Source organism: Chionomys nivalis, chromosome 11 (assembly GCF_950005125.1).
Source record: "Chionomys nivalis chromosome 11, mChiNiv1.1, whole genome shotgun sequence".
NCBI classification, from domain to species: Eukaryota; Metazoa; Chordata; class Mammalia; order Rodentia; family Cricetidae; genus Chionomys; species Chionomys nivalis.
In genome coordinates, this window is record NC_080096.1 from 2902716 (window position 1) to 2921423 (window position 18708).

Below are 18708 nucleotides of genomic sequence, written 5' to 3' on the forward strand. Positions count from 1 at the left end.
CCAGCTTGGTCTACAGGAGCTAGTTCCAGGACAGCTAGGGCTGTTACACAGAGAAACCCTGTCTCGAAAAAACAAAACAAAAAGCTACCCCCATAGTGGCCTAACTCCTCCAACCAGACCCATCTCCAGCCATCCATGATCAATCAGAAGTCCACGGGTGAAATCATCTCCAGAGGAAGGAAGCACCCCCATGATCCACCACTCAGCCGTTGTCTCCATTAATACCAAGCCTTCAACATGTGATGCTCTCGGGGGTAACTTCACGACTATGATGTGCAATGAGCAACCCGGGACTTTCTGATGCCATGGAGTTGGTTCTTCTGTTTGTTTGGACCCAGTCCCTACAGAGGATCCTCTCTGAATGGTTTGCACTTCAGTCAGGCACATTCCATCTCCAACTCTGTGTTAAAATCTGCCAAAGTCACAACCAGAGTGCGTGATCACCCTCCTTGGAGAATCTACTGTGTGCCAGCAGGGCCCTGTATGGGCAGCTTCCTTTGGGTTCCTTAGCCCCCCCTGCTGGGCACTGACCCACGCGTGGAACATTGTCTTCTGACAGGTCACTGTAGACAGAGGTGTGCTGACTTTGGAAGGAGCTACCGTGACAAGATTGGCCCATTTGTACCTAAATTTAGGATTAGAGGCAGCCAGTGCTAGAAGGTGGTACCTCCAGGACACAATGCTAAGTGCCTCTGGGAAGTGATGGTGCCTCTGGGGTGGAGTTCTGGTTGCTGCTGAGGTGGGTGCCAGGTCTAATAGAGGCAGTTCAGAACTCACACGTGGCTTGTGGAGGCTGGGGCCTGGCCCTGGAAAATGTCTGCCTTGTTCCCCACTACTAAGTGAAGCTTCCCACACCAAAGACAGCCTTGCAGTGTTGTCTCTGCCTTGTGTCCCCTTCCCCTCCTTGTGTCCCCTTCCCCTCCTTGTCTCTCCTTCCCCTCCTTGTGATGGTCCCTCCTAATCTCTTCTTAGCACCTTGCAAGGCCAGCTTGCCTGCACCAGCCTCTGGAGGCTGCTTCTTTGTGGAGGATTCAAACACTGAGTTGAGAGAGAGAGAGAGAGAGAGAGAGAGAGAGAGAGAGAAGCGGGTCATTTCCATATCTGCTCTGGAGCATGCTCAGAGCAACCAGTCAGCTGCCTGTGTCCTCCAGCAAGATGAGCACTTTCGGACACGCTGCCCAAGTGAGCTTGTGATTTGAACTGCCGGACATTGCTGGTGCCACCCTCTCTCACGGCAAGCTCCGAAAGTCCCTGGTGATTGGCCTTCCTGCTAGGGAAGACGCTGCCTATCATCCCCTAGTTTAGGCAGCCAGAACTATATCTCCTCCACCCCAGCCCAGCCCTGATCCTCACTCTTCTGCCAGGCTGTGGTCTATGAGGGTCAGAGTAGCAGACGGATGAGCCTGGCTTGTCGGTGTAACCCATTTCCAGAGCCAGTGAACTGGATCTGAAGGCGGCAGCCTCCCCTGGTTTTCAGAGCAGTTGAAGCTCTGCCAGCCCACACTGATTGGGCTGGTCATGCAGAAGGAGGGGCACAGAGAAGACTCTGCCCATCCCTCAATTCCTGCCTCACCACAGTGTCCACCCTAGAACTCTAGGGTCCTTTTGGGTAGCAGCCACAAATGACTAATTTTTTTAAGTGTGTGTGTGTGTGTGTGCGTGTGTGTGTGCGCACGCACACACGTACTTGTTGGCATGTTCATGTGCACATGCATAGAGAGGCCAGAAAACAGCTTTGAATGTTATCGTTGGGAACATGGTCTGCCTCTTTAGAGACAGGGTCTCTCATTGGCTTGGAGCTTGCCAGTTGGTCTAGACTGGCTGATCAATGCTTTCCAGAGATCCTCCTGTCCCTGCTTCCCCTAGCTGCGGTTGTAAGCATGCATCATTGTACCTGGCGTTGTTATGGGGGACTTCGGGTATTCTCAGGTCTTTATTCTCCCAAGACAAGCAATTTACCAACTGAGCTTCCTTCCCAGATGGCCTATGGGCATTTTCTTCAGTGGCCAAATGAACGCAGTCTACCAGGGAGAATATAGAAATGAATGGGGCTAGTGGCGCCAAAAAAATTTTACAGAATCTGCCAGTGGGCCCACCCCACTGTCCCCTTCAGTCTGTTTCTAGTCTGGAACTGTGGGGTCTGTATGATATGTGGGGAAAGGTGAGGTGGGCAGGCCAGCGACATCAAGGTCTGCAATCCCACCCTCCCTGGAAGTCTCAGATGTGTACCGAGAAGCAGACTCAGAGCCCTGTTTGTAGAAGCAGCCACTCGTGAGGACCTGTGCACCGGGTGTGGCTGGAAGTCCATGTCTTTTCTCTGCATGGACCTTTCCACTGTCAGTTCCTGAATAAGAGCAGTCACTCTGCGCAGCGTGTGGCTTCACGGGGTCCCCTGAGGTGTTAATGGGCACTGAAAGCAAAAAAATGAGCCACCCCTCCCAGTTCTGGAAGCTGAAGTTCAACATCCTGCCAGGGGTCAACTCTGGAACCCCTTTCCTTCTCTCTCTGGTGAGTCTCAGCATTCCTTGGCTTATGGCCCCATCCCTCCAACCTTTGCCTCCATCTTGACATGGGCTCTTTCTCTGTGCCTCTCCTCTTTTGCCTCTTGTGAGGACCATAGCCATGGACCTGGGGCTTACTTTGCATCTAGGTTGATTTTTGTCTTGAGATCCACGAGGAATCATGTCTACTGAGACCTGTTTAAAATGAGGTGCATTTTCGTGGCTACATGCTGCTTGCTGTGTTTGTCAGAAGGACCCCGATGGACCCACCCACCCCTCTGAAAACTTTGCAAAGTTGCTTCTTTGTATTCCTGTCATCAAAACCAGTGGTTCTCTCCATACTTCCCGTCTGTGGTACTAACTTTTCTCAAGTTAAAAGAAAATGCCCAATGTAAATTGTGAATTCTGTTTTATCCGGAGGAATTTACTCACTGCTGTGGCCCACCCAGAGTTAATGCTGCCCCGTGTCAGGACCCCGAGAGCACCCTCAGGTCCCTCTTAGATCCCCACCCAACACAAAGCTGTTGGTAGTCTGCTAGAGTCACTTGGTCCCAGCACAGTGGCCAGAGCTGGTTCCCTTGTGGAGGACAGACCGCCATTCCACAAGGCCTTGAGGTGTGGTGTGGAGGGCATGGGCTGTGGAATGAGCCTGCTTGGATCAGTTGTTGGTTAGTCCCACCCTAAGAAATGTCCTTGTTCTAAGTTCCTAAGAGGACCTCCAAACCTAGGATGTCCTGCCTGAGATGATAGTGTTCATTTGTCTGGGGGCTTAGCAGATAGACTGAGCAGGCAGTCAGCCATGTCTACCTGATGGACACTGAACTAAGACAAACATCTGTCATGGCTACTCCACACATCACCCGTGGCTTCTGGAAGCAGTTAGTGCCCCTTGCCTTCTCATGTTTGGCAGAGACATTTGGATGTTCACCCCGGCTCTCACCTCAAGCCTGGCTGATCTTTCTCTTTCTGATCATGAACGGTGTCCTAAAACCCATCCACCACTCCCTGCCTCAGACTCTCCCCGGTGTCCCCACCATGTCCTCCTGATTTCATCCCTCCCTCCCTTCCTCCTTCCCTCCCTCCCTTCCTCCTTCCCTCCCTCCCTTCCTTCCCCCCCTCCATCCCTTCCTTTCTTTCTTGTTTGCAATCTTTGGAGTCCAGTTAGCGCTGCTCATAAGCACATGGTTGTAGGGCCATCTACTGGAGCACAGACAACCTCCCATTGTCTGTGTCTAGTGTCTAAAGAAGAGTGAGTGACTCTTCCTCCCTCTAAGCCATCGATGACCAGTAGCTCTTCACAGGAAACCACCCCTAGCAGAAATGCTACTTATTAAAATAAAACTTACGCAGCGTTGTAGCACTACCTGGCTTCGAGCATGCCATATGACCAAGGATGACCCTGGGCTCCTGATCCCCTGCTTCTACTGTATTCCATGCAAACACCACCGTGCCTGCTTTATGTGATGCTCGGGGTCAAACCCAGAGCTTTATCATGCTAGCCGAGCCCTCTGCCAACTGAGCTACATCCCAGCCCTGTGATCAGCTGTGATTACACGTTAGGATCTTTCTGAGTGTCATGGGTCTCCCTAGTTAATTCCTCAACTTGAAGGTGGTCATGGGGACCCCCAAATTGGCATGGTGCAGACTTCATTTCCTTGAATTCTACCCAACCCCCTTGGTGCTGTAGGAAGCTGAGCATGAATTAATTCTCCTAGAACAATGATTAGCATGCTGTCACCGTCACGTGAATGTCAGCTCTTGTCCCTCCCCCAAGCCACCTTGTCACCTGTAAGGCAGAGCCTGCAGGGAGAACTATGAAGGGGAGGTGGCGTTTTGAGACCACACACCTGTGGTTAAAGGACATTGCTACCATCTAACACACGTCTTCTTGGCCTTGGTGCTACAGCCCTTTCAGGCCAGTCAACAGGTACACTGTGGGTTGTTCACCAGTCTCTCTGGCCTCTGCTCTCTAGACCCCAGTAGAACCACCACCCTTTGCCCAGGTGTCACCATAGATACTGTATAATACCAATAAATGCCTATTGATCTCTGCACCATATGGAGCTGAGATCCTTAGGGGTGGTTCTCGGAGAACAGCCCCCTTCACTGAGCTGCTGTGATAAAGCTGAAACCAATGAGGCAGCAGAGTCCTTCCCTTGGGGACTCTACCTTTCAAGTGTGACCCTGTGCTAAACTGAAGGCCCTTCTTATGAACTGGACTGGACCCTTCAACTGGACTGCCACTCAAAGTGATGATGAGTTCTGTGTGCCAGCTTGGCCAGGCAAAGTTTGCAGCAATATTTCTGGTTACTTCTGGAAAGCATAAATGTTCCCATCAACAGACAGAGCCCAGATCCTCTCTTACTATGTGTGTGGCCATCCACTAATCAGTTGAGATTTCCAATGGACCAGAAAGACTGGGGAAGGGCAGCATCCATCACCTTCTGCCCTTGCATGTTAGACCTCTTAAGTCATTGGGCCTTTGGACTCTGGTGCTGACACCCATTCATCCAAGGCTGATGCTCAGGCTTTGGGTCTTGAACTGAGGTTCTCATCATGAGTTCCAGGTTTTAGGCCTTTGACCTGGGACAGAACCACACAATGGATGTGCTGGCTCTCCTGCTTGTTATTGGCAGATGGTGGGACTTTGTGCCCCCAGTAACTTCGTGAGTCAATTCCCTTACAATCTCTCTGCCTACATGCTGTTTGCTGTGTTTGTCAGAAGGACCCCAATGGACCCACCTACCTACCCCTTTGAAAATTTTGCAAAGTTGCTTCTCTGTGTTCCTGCCATCAAAACCAGTGGTCTTGCTTTTCTGTGAACATTCCAGAACGGGCACATATGGATGTCCCAAGTAACCTTCTACCCGTCAAACTGGCCCCTGAGTCTTGCTTATTCCCAGTGGCCACTGGGCCTTTGCTCCCATCACAGAGGTGTACAAGGCCTCTGCTCTGTCAAATGTGCTACTCTAAGCTCAGAAATGCCATCCACTTACCTTGGCAAATTCCAAGGCCATTGCTCTTGTCTTCATCCAAGCTTGACAGCCAAATGCATGGCTCACCCCTCCCACACTAGAAGAGAAGCCATGATGGGTTTGTTTTTGCCACGGACAATGGCCCATGTTTGATTCGGCTTCTTTTAATAAGACCTCGTTCAGACCCAGAGATGGATTACCAACTTCCCCATCAATCTCCAGGGCCAGATCTTATTACAAACCACCACAAATATAACCATAAAAGCCCTATTGATTGATGTGGAGCTTGGTAATCCATCTGTCCCCATCCATTATTCTGGGTATAATTTTTCATTATCTGCATGGCAGCTGATTCCTAGCACATTAGTATACAGTGGCAATTACCAGGAGCAGAAAGAGCCCCTAAATTAGCAGGGACAATAACACCTGTCAGGACAGGGAAGCAAGCATTCCCACACTGTGTGCTTCCAGACTCCAGGACCACATCCAAATTCACGGAGTTAGTTACAAGATGCAACTCGGGATTGACCTTGAAAGTGGAGGAGAGGAAGTTCATAGCCTTCTAAAAACTTCATCTGGGGAATGCTTCTTTCTTTGAGGGGACATTATTGTCAAGCTGATCACAGCCCGCCCGGCAGCTGGAGTGAGGACAGCTCAAGGATTGCTTTGTACAGGGTCAGTGGGTTTATGGGGCGGGTGTCCCTGCTTGTGTTATTTAAGGGCCACCAGAGACTTAGCCAGAGGGAATTGATCCAAGGTATGAGTGTTCAGAGGCACTGGTTTAAAAGGAGGGGCATGGTTGGGGGATTACTACCTGAGAATCTGACACCCACGCAGCAGTCAGAATCCTTTCCAGAGACTAGTGTGACGAATCCCTGGAAGACCTGGGTAGTCTCCTTTAAAGTTTTGAATATTATTTTTAATTTATAGATGTGTATGCATGTGTGTATTCACCTGAATGCACAGGGGGATGTGCATATGAAGGACAGGACAACCTTGGGTGTCATCCTCAGGGATGCCATCCACCTCCTTTGAGGCAGCTCTCTGTCTTGGAGATCACCGATTGGGCTCTAATGGGTGACCAGCAAGGCTTAAGGATGCTCTGGTTTCTGCCTTCCCCATGCTGGGGAAACACCTTGCTGCACCGAGCCCAGTCTTTGTGCGTGGATTCTGGGGATCACATTCAGGTCCTCACTCTTGCAAAGTGAGTTCATAGTGCTGGAGCCCTTCTGTTCCTGTGATCCAGTCATCCTCATTCAGAAGATGCAGGTTCTTTTCAACATAAACAGAGACAATTGAGACAGACAGGCGGAGAGCTGAAATAATTCTGAGTGCCACTGAAGGGATTAAATCAGTCAATTTCTCTGTGAGTTTTGGTTTTCCAAAATCAAGAATCCTATCAAATTGAGTTCTCTAGAGGCGCATCATGCAAAGTGGCCTACTGTCAAAACGCTGCACGGGGGCAGACCGAATCCAGAGCAGTGAGCACTGTTGCTGGGCAGGGGACCGTGGCTGTGTTTAAATCATCGAGACAGTAGCCCATGGAATGCTCTGGTGAGAGAAAGGAAGAGTCTCGTCTTCTGAGCCACAGGTTTACAGTGGGAGCCTCAGCTGTAGTCAGTCATTTAAAACAGATAAATACTTTCATTAAGGCTACAATAAACCCTGCCTCCCTTTGGATGCTTACCTCAGAGAGAATTCTGAAAAATGTCATCCATGGGCTGGATATGACAGCTGTTTACTTTTATAAAGTTTTATTGAAGCACAGTGACAGATATTTTTTGGACATCATCTATGGCGGATTTTGCACCTTGGCGGCAGAGCCAAGCACAGAGGCTGACATATTTGGGGTGCAGTTTCAGTGGCTCCAAGAGTCCATTGCACCTGGAAATCTGATCCCAGGATGATGGTGTGGGAGGTACTGGGGCCTTCAAGAACTGAGGTCTAAAGGAAGGTACTTGGAACACAAGTTCCATGCCCTCAGACAGGACTGTGAGATCCAAGAGCTTCACACCTCTCCCTCTCTCTCATCCCCCCATTCTCCATAACTGTGTGACTCCTGCATGTTCTCTAGCCATTACTATCCATCATGACATGGTGACACCACGTCCTTGAGCCTCCAAATCTGTGAGCTGAAGGAACCTTTTCTCTTTATAAAGTTATCTGCCTCCACTATTTTGTTGCAGTAATCCAAACTGACTGTGCATAACGACTATACCTAGTAATATTATAATATATAGTATTAGTTTATATTATAATATTGTTATTATAATATAAAATAATGATACTATACTAATATATACATAATACAAGCTTACTACACTTCCTACAACGCCTAAATTATTTATTAATTTTATCTTGTGAACAAAGATTTGCCTACATTAGTTCCATATGAAGATGAGTAACTTCAGAAGATGAGGGAACCATTCCTGGCATCTGGAGAAGATGAGATAGAAAACCACAGGGTCTGTAAACATCATATAACTTTCCCTGTGGCTCTACTCTCTCCTCAGTAGAAAGCCTTCCAGTGGGAGGAAAGAATTTATAGATAACCCACTATCCTAACTGCTTCCCAGAAATATTACTTGGATTGGTCTTTGTTCAACCACCGTAACTATGGGGTCTGTAGGTTCTTCTCATAGCTCTTGCTTCTAAAGTTGGACAGTCTTTTCTGGACATTACAGAGAAATTGCACTCATGAAATCTCAACAGTATGACTGCTTAAAGGAGGCCTGCATGATGACATCTCCCATCAACAGGCCAAGGTGTTAGGCAAAATTTCACAAGGCCCCACCCCTGGATGAAGAATGGCAGCTGACCAGTGGCTGCTGAAAGAGGGATGGTCAGGCTTCTCCAGGGACTGGGTCCTCCCCCAAATAGGTTATATAATCCCAAGTGGTCAGCTCGGAACCCATGTACATATGAGAAACACTAAAATGGCTCAGTAGGCTGGCCTGCTGGTATGTGTGTATTATAATAATAATTATTATAATTATTCTATAATAATAATTAGAAGAGGTCCTGAATTTGAGGAACACTCAGGAGTGGGGGAAGACAGAGAGGTAGAAGTTATGTAAATAAAGAACTCACATGTGAAATTCTCCCCCCCCTCAATTTTTTTAATGTGCACTTGGCTTTGACACTTGTCTTAGTTTGGTTTTTTATCACTGTGGCAAAACACCATGACCAAAAGCAACTTGTGGAGGAAAGAGTTTATTTCATCAAGAAAGCCTGTAGCCCATCATGAAGGGACATCAAGGCAAGGAACTCAAGTAGAGGTCATGAAGGAACACTGCTTACTGACTGGCTCCCCGGGGTTTGCTCAGTCTACTTTCTTGCACACCGAGAGTCACCTGCCCAAGCATGGTTATTATTAATCAAGAAAATGAACCCCCAGACTTTCCCACAGGCCAGTTAGATGGAGGCCATTCCTCAACTAAGGTCTCTTGTCCCAAGTGGTTCTAGTTTGTGTCAAGTTGATGAAAACCTAACCAGTACACCTTTGTTCCTAGTTCCCTCATTTATTGCTTCTCAGTAATAAATACAGCAATTTGACATATAACCACTACTGCAAGGTTCTCAGCAAGGCTGTGTGTGCATGGCATAGGCACAGATGCACAGATGGTGATGATTTGAGTCCTTTTGAAGGGGTTTGAAAACTTACAAGGACCATAGCCAAAGGCCAGTATTCTTCCTTTAGAGCCATCACTGAGGAGGGTCCCCTGAGTCAACTATTTTCCTCTCTGGGCCTCTGTTTCTTCCACCTATCAAAAGAGTAGGTTTAGTGTTTTTCCAGTCTCACCTACAGAGAAGGTGGTGAGGGGTTCAGTGTGGAAGATGCCCTGTGGTCCTCTTCTCTGTGAACTTGGGCATCTGCAGATAGTCAGCTCCACAAAATGATTCTCTCAGGAACAAGAAAAGAGGCCAGGGTTGAGGGGCACCCCGAGTCTGCTTGATCCTGGAGATTCTTGGAAGCGGCCAGCAGGTCTGTTCTCCCTGTGGGGGTTCTCTTTGCCCCTGGAGGACCCTAGTAAGCCAGCCCATGACGCTGCTATTACTCTCTTCTTCCTTCTGCTCTTTTCATCTGCCATGTGCCCAGCCACTGAGTTCTCTAGCCTTGACCTAGAATGTGGCACATTCACCGCCACAAGGAACCAAGATGTAGCTTTTGACATGGGAGTTGGGGTGTGGCCTGTCCTGGAGCAGTGTCCATGGAGCCTTCCCACAGAAGAGGTGGTGGGGGTGAGTATCTGCCTCCATGGGCAGGCTTTCAAGGGGAGAGGAACTGACCTCTGACAGAGTCAGGGAGAAAGCAGATTAACACGCAATGCTTAGATTAACCAAGACTGCCCAGGAATGGGCAGTATATTTGTGTTGGAGCCAGTGGGTCCTGTATGATCTGAAGACTGGATATAGATCCCCTGGGTGATTCTCCCTTCCGAGACCAGTAACTGTAGACTCTACCATTAAGAGGTGTTGCCAGGACTACACAAGAGAACAGCACATTGCTGCTTATTGAGTGTGTATCTGTGATCATTACCGTCACCACCATCCTCACTGTGATAATGGCAGCCATGATGACCATGACGTTGATTGTGAAAGGATGAGGCTGATAATGATGGTCACAGAGAGAATTTGAGTAATGCTGATGATAGTTGTGACTATTATCACCACCACCAAATTCTAAATGTATATCATCATCAACATCATACTGCCATCATTGTCAGGATTGCCATCATCACCATCGTCACACAGACACCAAAATCAACATCGTCACTACTACAATCCTAGGAACCATGGCCTTCCTTACCAATCTCCACTACCATCACTATAACCGCTGTCATCACCACTGTCTTCACTATCATCACCATCACCACCATCATCACCATCATCATCACCACCACCATCATCACCATCACTACCATCACCACCATCACTACCATCACCATCATCATCACAATCATCATCACCATCACCACCACCACCATCACCACCACCACCATCACCATCATCACCACCACCATCATCACCACCATCACCACCATCACCATCACTACCATCACCATCACTACCATCACCACCATCATCATCACCATCATCATCATCATCACCACCATCATCATCATCATCATCACCACCATCATTATCACCACCATCACTACCATCACCATCACTACCATCACCATCATCATCATCACCATCATCACCACCATCATCATCACCACCATCATCACTATCACCGCCATCACTATCATTGCCGTCACCACCATCTTCACCCTCACCACCATTATCACCATCACCACTACCACCACCATCTTCTTGACATTACCATATTATCTCCTTTATTCCCATTATCCCCATCCTCACTTTATCACCAACACCACAGTCGTCATTGCCATCATTACGAACAGCAGCAGCTGCACATTACCACTATAAACATCATCACCATCACTCCAGTTGTCAGCATCATCACCACCATCATCATAATCACTGCCCCCATAGCCACTGTTGTCATCACCATCATCGCTGTCTTTTCCATCAGCTTACTCCTCCTCTTGCTGTATGCACAGGCAAAGGAACAGCATGTGTACTTCAGAATGACATAGCTACCTCTTGACCACTCTAAGGGAATGTGTGGATACAGCATGACAGGATACTGAGCAGACAACACCCTTCCTATGGTTCTCCACTAAACAGCCCAGCCCTTGCAACGTTCCCCCTGCCAGTGAGATTTTTGGTAGTTCTTAGACCTTAGTTAGCAGAGACTCCTGTTGGTGAGATTGAAGGTGGCTTCTGCAGTATAGCTTGGCTTAAAACCCACTTTACAGTGGTCTTGGAGGAGTAGGCTACTTACCCAGAAGTCTAAAGCAAGTGCCCCAAAGTGAGCACAGGTATTTGAGGAGTCACAAGCTAAAATGAGCCTTGAGAGCTACAACATCGCAGCAAATGGTATTGAACTACTGTTTCCTGAAGGCAACCATGATGGTTGAGATGGCCATTGCAAGCACCACACAGCACAGAGAAAATGCATCATAGTGGCCCTTGAGGACACAGATACAGACGGAGGGTCGCTGTTGGCGGAAGGCTGCTGTTTGTTCCCAGCTGCCCAGACCACAAAATAATCACACAGAAACTGTATTATCTGCAATACTGTTCAGCCAATAGCTTAAGCATATTTCTGGCTTACTCATATCTTAAATTAACTCATTTCTATCAATCTGTGCATTTGTTATATGGCTGTGGCTTATTGGGTAAAGTTCCATTTGGTGTCTGTCTCCAGGAGGGCTATATGGCTTCTCACTGACTCTGCCTACTCTCTTTTCTTCTACCTGCTTGGAACTCCCGCCTTGCCCTAGTCTGCTAAGCCTCTGGCCAAAACAGATTTATTCATTAACCAATAAAAGCAACACATAGACAGAAGGACTTCCCACACTAGGTGGTTGTGATACTCATGTCAACTCCACTGTTTCTTGTGTGGGGGCCAGAGTGGGAATCATTGAGGAAAATGGCCCTTTGCCACAAAAGATAGGGGTGGGGGAAGTCGGGACATGTGCTCTGCCTTGCCAACTTGGAATCACTCATAAAACAGTCTCCCCTGATGATCGTATTTAGCAGGGAAGTAACATCTGCTTGTGTGATGGTCTCTGGGAGGCGGCCAGCAACTTCTGAACACTGCAGTCTGCCACATGGGAACATGTGCCCTAACACCCCAGATCCATCAGATGTGACGAGCTGGAGTCTGGGGAGTGGGTGTTAGAATTGGGTGCCGGGGTAGAGACAGGACAGGGCTTGTGCATCCCAAAGACATCAGCCCTTGGAGGAAGATGCTTTCCCCTGGAGGTTCCCCAAGCTGCCTTCATCTTTTCAGGTTCTATGTTTGCCAATATCAGGAAAGAGCCAGGGCTGTGTACCTTGCAGATCACTCTGGCTGGCCGGTAGAGTCGACTGGGGATACTCTTTGTTCCCGGGAAGGCTGTGACAGATGAGGTCCAAAGGAATGTGGCCTAGGGTGCAATCAGAGGTGGGAGCTAGTACCTCCCTTTTCCCCTCTGCCCTGCACCTACAGAGGGATGGAAGAGACATCCTGACCTTGGCCATCTGCAGGGCCAGCAAATGTTTGTTAGTCTCTGACTGTCCTGCTGCTGAAGTGGCCCTGCCCGTCTCTCAGCATTCTGTCAGCTGCATGGTCCTGTCTACTGTCCTTCTTTACCGGGGAGAGGGACAGGGCTCCGAGGCCGCATGACAGGACCTCAGCCTATCCTCATTCCTTCACTAATAGGAACTAATGTTGCAAGCAAGGAATGATGGGGAGGACTCTAGGGACAGGAGACAATCCTGGGGAGACTGCCTTCAGGGTCTGTGGTTTGGAGACCCATCTTCTAAAAGTCCTAGGTGGGCCAGGCCAGTCCCTTTCCCATGCTCTTGTCTCCAGAATGGAGAAACAGAACATTTGTACCAGGCAAGGGAAGGGGGTAGGGCTTGGGAATCTCAGCAGAGTTACTTGAATTTAGATAAAAGCATCGACTGAGCGTACAGCTGCCCATGGCCAGGTCCCTGCTGAGATGCTGACTGTGGGAAAGAGGTCATGGTTGGGGACTCCCTTTGTGGGCTGGGGTGAGAACAGTCTTAGTGCTTCAGACAAACACCCAAGCACTGCCCATTGTCCTTCAGTCTGCCCCCACCAGCTCCAGCCCTGCCCCTCCCCGCTCTGACTCCGCCTCTGTCTCCTCCCTCCAGGTCTGGCTGTGCATCAGATCATCACCATCACCGTCTCCCTCATCATGGTCATCGCTGCACTCATCACAACTCTTGTCTTAAAAAATTGGTAAGGCCCGGGAGTGGGGGACTGTGGGATGCCTGGGGGCTGCACGGAGAGCCCCAACTTTTTAAGACCATGCGTAGAGACTGGGACTTTCACTTGGTTGGCAGAATGCTCGCCCAGCTTGCACGAAACTCTGGCTTCCATCCCAGCTGTTCACACACTGAGTGCCTTGGTTCAGCACTAAGGAAGTGGAGGAAAGAGGATCAGAAGTTCTAGGTCATCCTCAGCTACACAGCCTATGATACACAAGACCCTATCAAATGAGACATTGTGTCCTGAATGGCAGCCTACAGGTTGCATTCCCTTGGAGTAGGCGGTCCCAGGTGACTACAGCCACAGGTACCATGGCCATCACTGGCTTCAGCCAGGTCCGTTTCCTAGTGTAGCCCTTAGTGTTGTTCCTGTGCTCAGCCTTCATGACATGGTTTCCCAGGCTATATGGTTCTCCCGTCACCCAGCTGTCTGGACCCATGTGCGTCTGTGTGTGTTGCCTGCTAGGGTGCAGTCCATGCCATAGCTCTGAAAGGCAGGGAAGCAGCAGCAGGATGTTCAGACCCCTCCTGGCCCACTGCCTCCACGGAGGTCAAGGCAGCTTACCCGCCAGCCTCCTTGTCCCCTTGTTCCCTTCAGCAGCAGCTCTCTGCTAACCTAGGTCGTTACCTAGCTTCAGGTGCTTTTCCTTCCCTGTTTCCTCCTGTAAAGTGGGCTGCTTTGAGGCTGGCCTTGTTGGGTGTGTACATCTGCTATAGCCCAAGAAACTGAGAGGACTGCTAGGGTTCCTTGCTGCCCGCAGCACCCGAAGTCACATAGAAAGGCATTTATCTAGTGCTGTGAGCTTCGAGGCTCAAGTCCACCAGCAGAGCTGTGTGCCTCCATGATTCCCAGATATACGTGATTGACAAGTAGGGTTCCAGCAACTGGACAGACCCAGAAATGGGGGAAAGCCAAAGGTAGGTAGCAAAGGGAGGACACAGCCCAGGACAAACCCCATTCTACTGGCCTCGCACCTGCTACGCAGGTGGGTCCCTGGTAGATCCAGGACACATAGATAGCAATGCAGCTCCCAAAGAAACTCTAGAGCAGAAGATGGGGGTCACCCCAGGTATGCACACCTGTGGGACAGTGCAGCATCATGGCCTTCTCGAGAGGAGAGAAGACTTGTGACCCCTTCCATGACAGGCTACCCCTCCCTCTGGGAGAGCATCCAGAGGTGGGTGAGGAAGGCCAGCGGGACTCAGCCTCTTCTGCTGAGGGGCCTTCTGCCTCTTGCTCACTTTCAGGGGCGGTCAGACTCCACCAACCCCGCCTAGGGGACATAGCAAGGCGTAAGGTGGCACCCATGGAAGACAGGACACTCGCTTCAATGTCACCTCACATTCCACCTGACATTCCTGCACCGATGAGAGTGGGGTCCCCAGTTCATGCTCCAAGCCCCCACAGTCAGAGCCGTGGGGAGTGAGGCAGAGCTCACGGGGCATGAGAGCATCCCTTTGTCAGACCCCGGCAGGGACTAGCGCGAGCCACTGTTCCCAGTTTGCAGATGTGTTCTGGATGAGGTGACAGCCAGGGGCTCCCTTTCATCAGTTCGTCCAACAGCCTTGCACCCCAGGCTATCCCCAGAGGCCCCTCGTACCAGCCCAGGCTCTCCCACAGTGGCAGTGAGCACTATCAACCTTTCCATCCCTCGGAGGGAAGCCCCTCAGTCTAGCTAACATTCTTTAGGCAAACAAGGTCCTGGAACCTCACCACTCACTCACTCACTCACCTCCAAACTCTCCTGTGATAATGGCCACATTTAAAATTCAGATTTTATATTTGAAAAAAAAAGGGGGAGCTGATTACTTGATTGTGGTTGATCTTTCTGAAGAGGCCGAGAATTACTATGTAATATAAATGATGCCTGGCAGTGAGGCTTCACTGCCACTGTGTGGGAGAGGTCTGCACATCGCTCCAGCACCTGCCCACCCCTCACACCTCTCCTCTCTCTCTCTCCTAGCTGTGCCCCAAGTGGGCACACTCGGAGGAACAGCCACCAGCGAAAGATGAACCAGCAGGAGGAAAGCTGTCAGAACTTAACGGACTTCACCCCAGCCCGGGTGCCCAGCAGCGTGGACATCTTTACGGCCTACAATGAGACGCTGCAATGTTCCCATGAGTGTGTCAGGGCATCCGTGCCCGTGTACGCTGATGAGACACTGCACTCGACTGGGGAGTACAAGTCCACGTTCAACGGAAACCGGTGAGCTCTGTGTGATCCCGTCCCCAAGGCTCTCTGTGTGGCACTGTCAATCTGTGGGTCACTCAAGAGCCCAGCACTTGCAGACAACTGATTTGTCAAAACAATAGCAGTGAAGTACAATCAACAGGCGTTAGCCACCCCTGGAAGGCACAACCTTCCAGCCATAGTGAAAACCCTACCCAGAATTCAACACAGCCCCTCACTCCTATGCCTGGAGGCTGAATGTCTGCCCCAACCCCAACTCTCAGTCTCAGAGTTCAAAGCCAGCCTAGTACTCGCTGCCCTCTGGAGCATCAGAAGATTATGACAGGTCCTTCCCACAGCCGGTGTTTCTGAGACTCTTGTCAATAAGATGTCAACAGTCAGCTCAGAAAAAAATAGCAAATACCAAGCAGACTCCAGACTGGAGTCTCTTATTAAATGTTCTTTTATTATTCATGGATAATCTCTCAAAGAAGACACACTTCTCCAACCATCCCCAGGAACGGTCAAGAAACCCCTGAGTCAGCTGCCCAAGGTTTGTCCAGCATTAAATTAAAATATCAATAAGCTATTTTTTAAGCGACTATGCACCCATGCATCATTTGTAAATTAAAAAAAAAAGAAAAGAAAAGAAGGAAAAAATGAGGCAGTTAGCAGGCTGCTTGTATGCCTTGAAGGCCCCCTCCCCCATCCCCAGTCTCAGCAACTGGATGAGAGGGTCCCCTGCGACCTTGGCTTGGAGGTCAGCTCTGGGTCACCCTGCATCTCCCATCCTGTTTGCTGCTTTCTCTATAAGCAGAAGTGGCTTGGACACCCAGCTCTCCTGGCCACCAGAGCAATCACAGTTCATTATTCCTGTGCTGCTGGCTGCAGTGAGCACAAACGCCACACCCATGTCTCCTTGTAGAGGTTGGGTGGCTGGCTGTCTCACACCCTGATGCAGAGCCAGGAAGGTGACATGTTGGTGCCTGCTGCTGGGCCTGGGACACGGTCGTTTGCCTGCTTTGTTTCTGTTGGCTGTGATAAACAACCCTGACAAAATGCAGTTTGGGGTAGACAGGGGTGTATTCAGCTTATAATTCCAGGTTTCAGTCCTAGCAGGGGCTTCAAAGTAGCAGGAGCGTACAGCCGCCAGCACATCTACAGTCTGGAACAGAGAGAAGGAACTACGCCTAGCTGCTCGCCCGTTTCCTTCACTTTTATACACGTCAGGGTTCCTGGCCTAGGGAATGGTGCCGCTCATGGTGATCTGGATTCTCCCCACATCAGTTAACACACAGGCCCACAGGCCAAACTGATCCTCATAATCCCTCATTGAGACTCTCTTCTAGGTGATTCTAAGTGTGTCAAATTGGTAGATAAAGCTAACCATCACAGTCACCTGGTTTCAGTGACAAACTGTAAGGGGGCGGGAGGGGGCAATTTAGGAGCTAGGTCTGTCCTTTCTATCATGCGCAATGCTGTGCATCCAATCTCGCCTTTGGAAGCACAGACCCTGGCTCTGGGCTCATCCCAAAGCCATCTGGAGACGGTACAAGAGTGAGGGATGGCCAGTCAGCCTACCTCCACACTTGAGTCCCTCAGCCCTGGGGACCTGCAAGGCGAGGGTGATCCTTCTATGTAAAGGCTGGGAAAGACCCATCTCCAGAGAACAGACTCCCCCTGCAGGCTGACCAGCTTGCCTGCCATGTGTCAGCTCACACAGCTCCCATGGCTCACACAAGCCTTCTTCTCTGCTCTTCACAGATCCTCATCTGCAGATCGGCATCTCATCCCTGTGGCCTTTGTGTCTGAGAAATGGTTTGAAATCTCCTGCTGACTGGCCGAAGGCTTTTTACCTCCTGGGGGCAGGGCAGACGCCATGTGTTTGTTTCATGGTATGTATCTATTTCCTGGAGGCAGAGTGCCCTCTTTATCTCCTCATCCACCACCTTCTCCCCTCACCTTTGCTTTGGGATGATCAGGAACCCCTCTCTAAGGCAGTGGGTTTCCCAGTACATCCCTTATGTGGATACTGGATACTGGGACCCTGGGTCTCTGGGCACATCTATTAGACACAAAGCTGGGAGTTCTCGGGGAGGGAGTAGCTCACAGGAACGCCTTGGAGCAGCAACACCGTCTCAATGCCATGCCCTCCCTGTGCAGAACTGCGGGCTGGAATCGCCTTCAGAAACAAGCTCTGGGTACAGCATTCCCTTCCCTCAGCAGGAAGCTACCAGGGCAGCAGCTAAGCAGACAGAGATCACACCCTCAGCACGCCACCGTGCTGGAGGGGGGCGGGGGAAGGGGCAGTGGGGCAGGAGCAGAATTAAAATACAGTCTTGAAATATGAAAATAAGAGATAAGAAATAACATGATAAAGAAAGAAAGTGAAGAGTTGAGACATCTACTAATTTGAAGCTGGAGACTGGCACCCAAACAGGATGAATTCTTCACGCTCTGCTGCCTGGGAACATTCGGCTTGCTTTGGATGGTATTAACGCGGATGCTAGTATTAAATGGCTTCTCTGCTGAGTCTGTGAACAGTGGCCTACGGGGGGCATGGGGAGGGGCGAGTGCTTCTCCCAGGAGCTGCACAACCCACACATCTCTCCCACTTGCACATGCTGGGGGCAGGGCCCATGGGTGTCGTCAGTTTGGCAGCCTTTCCTCTGTGATTCCAGGCTTGCTGGGGAACCTTCCCGTTGGAGGAGGGCTGCTTGTTGGTTCCCAGCTGCTCAGCCCTGAAATAATCACACAGAAACTATATTATTTAAAACACTGCTTGGCCCATTAGCTTTTGCTTCTTATTGGCTAACTCTTATATATAAATTTAACCCATCTCCATTAATCTGTGTATCACCACGTGGCAGCAGCTTACCCAGTAAAGTTCCCGTGTCTGTCTCCAGCAGGGCTACATGGCTTCTCCCTGACACTGCCTCCTTTCTTCCAGCATTCAGTTTAGTTTTTCCCCCCGCCTACCTCTATTCCCTGTGCAAGCTCAAGACAGTTTCTTTATTAATTAACCAATCGTATTCACAGCATACAGAGGGGAATCCCACATCACCTCCCTTTGCCCAGTGTGCCACTGCAGAGTGAGCCAGTCTACCCTTATCAAAGAGGCATCCTGTCATTTTCATAAGATGGCAACCTTGTGTCTCAGATAGAATACAGTATCCGTCCTCTAACTCATGGCTCACCTTCTACATA

General features: G+C 49.8%; 1 protein-coding gene across 1 annotated transcript in view; it reads left to right on the plus strand.

The window, feature by feature from the left end:
- Positions 1-18708, plus strand: part of Ajap1 (adherens junctions associated protein 1) — a 110586-nt gene that overhangs the window by 83338 nt on the left and 8540 nt on the right. Inside the window, exons 3-5 of the mRNA XM_057784565.1 lie at positions 13214-13301; positions 15295-15537; positions 17266-17396. Coding sequence (XP_057640548.1) covers positions 13214-13301; positions 15295-15537; positions 17266-17338 — 404 coding nt within the window. The 3' untranslated portion in view covers positions 17339-17396. The remainder of the gene's footprint in view (positions 1-13213; positions 13302-15294; positions 15538-17265; positions 17397-18708) is intronic.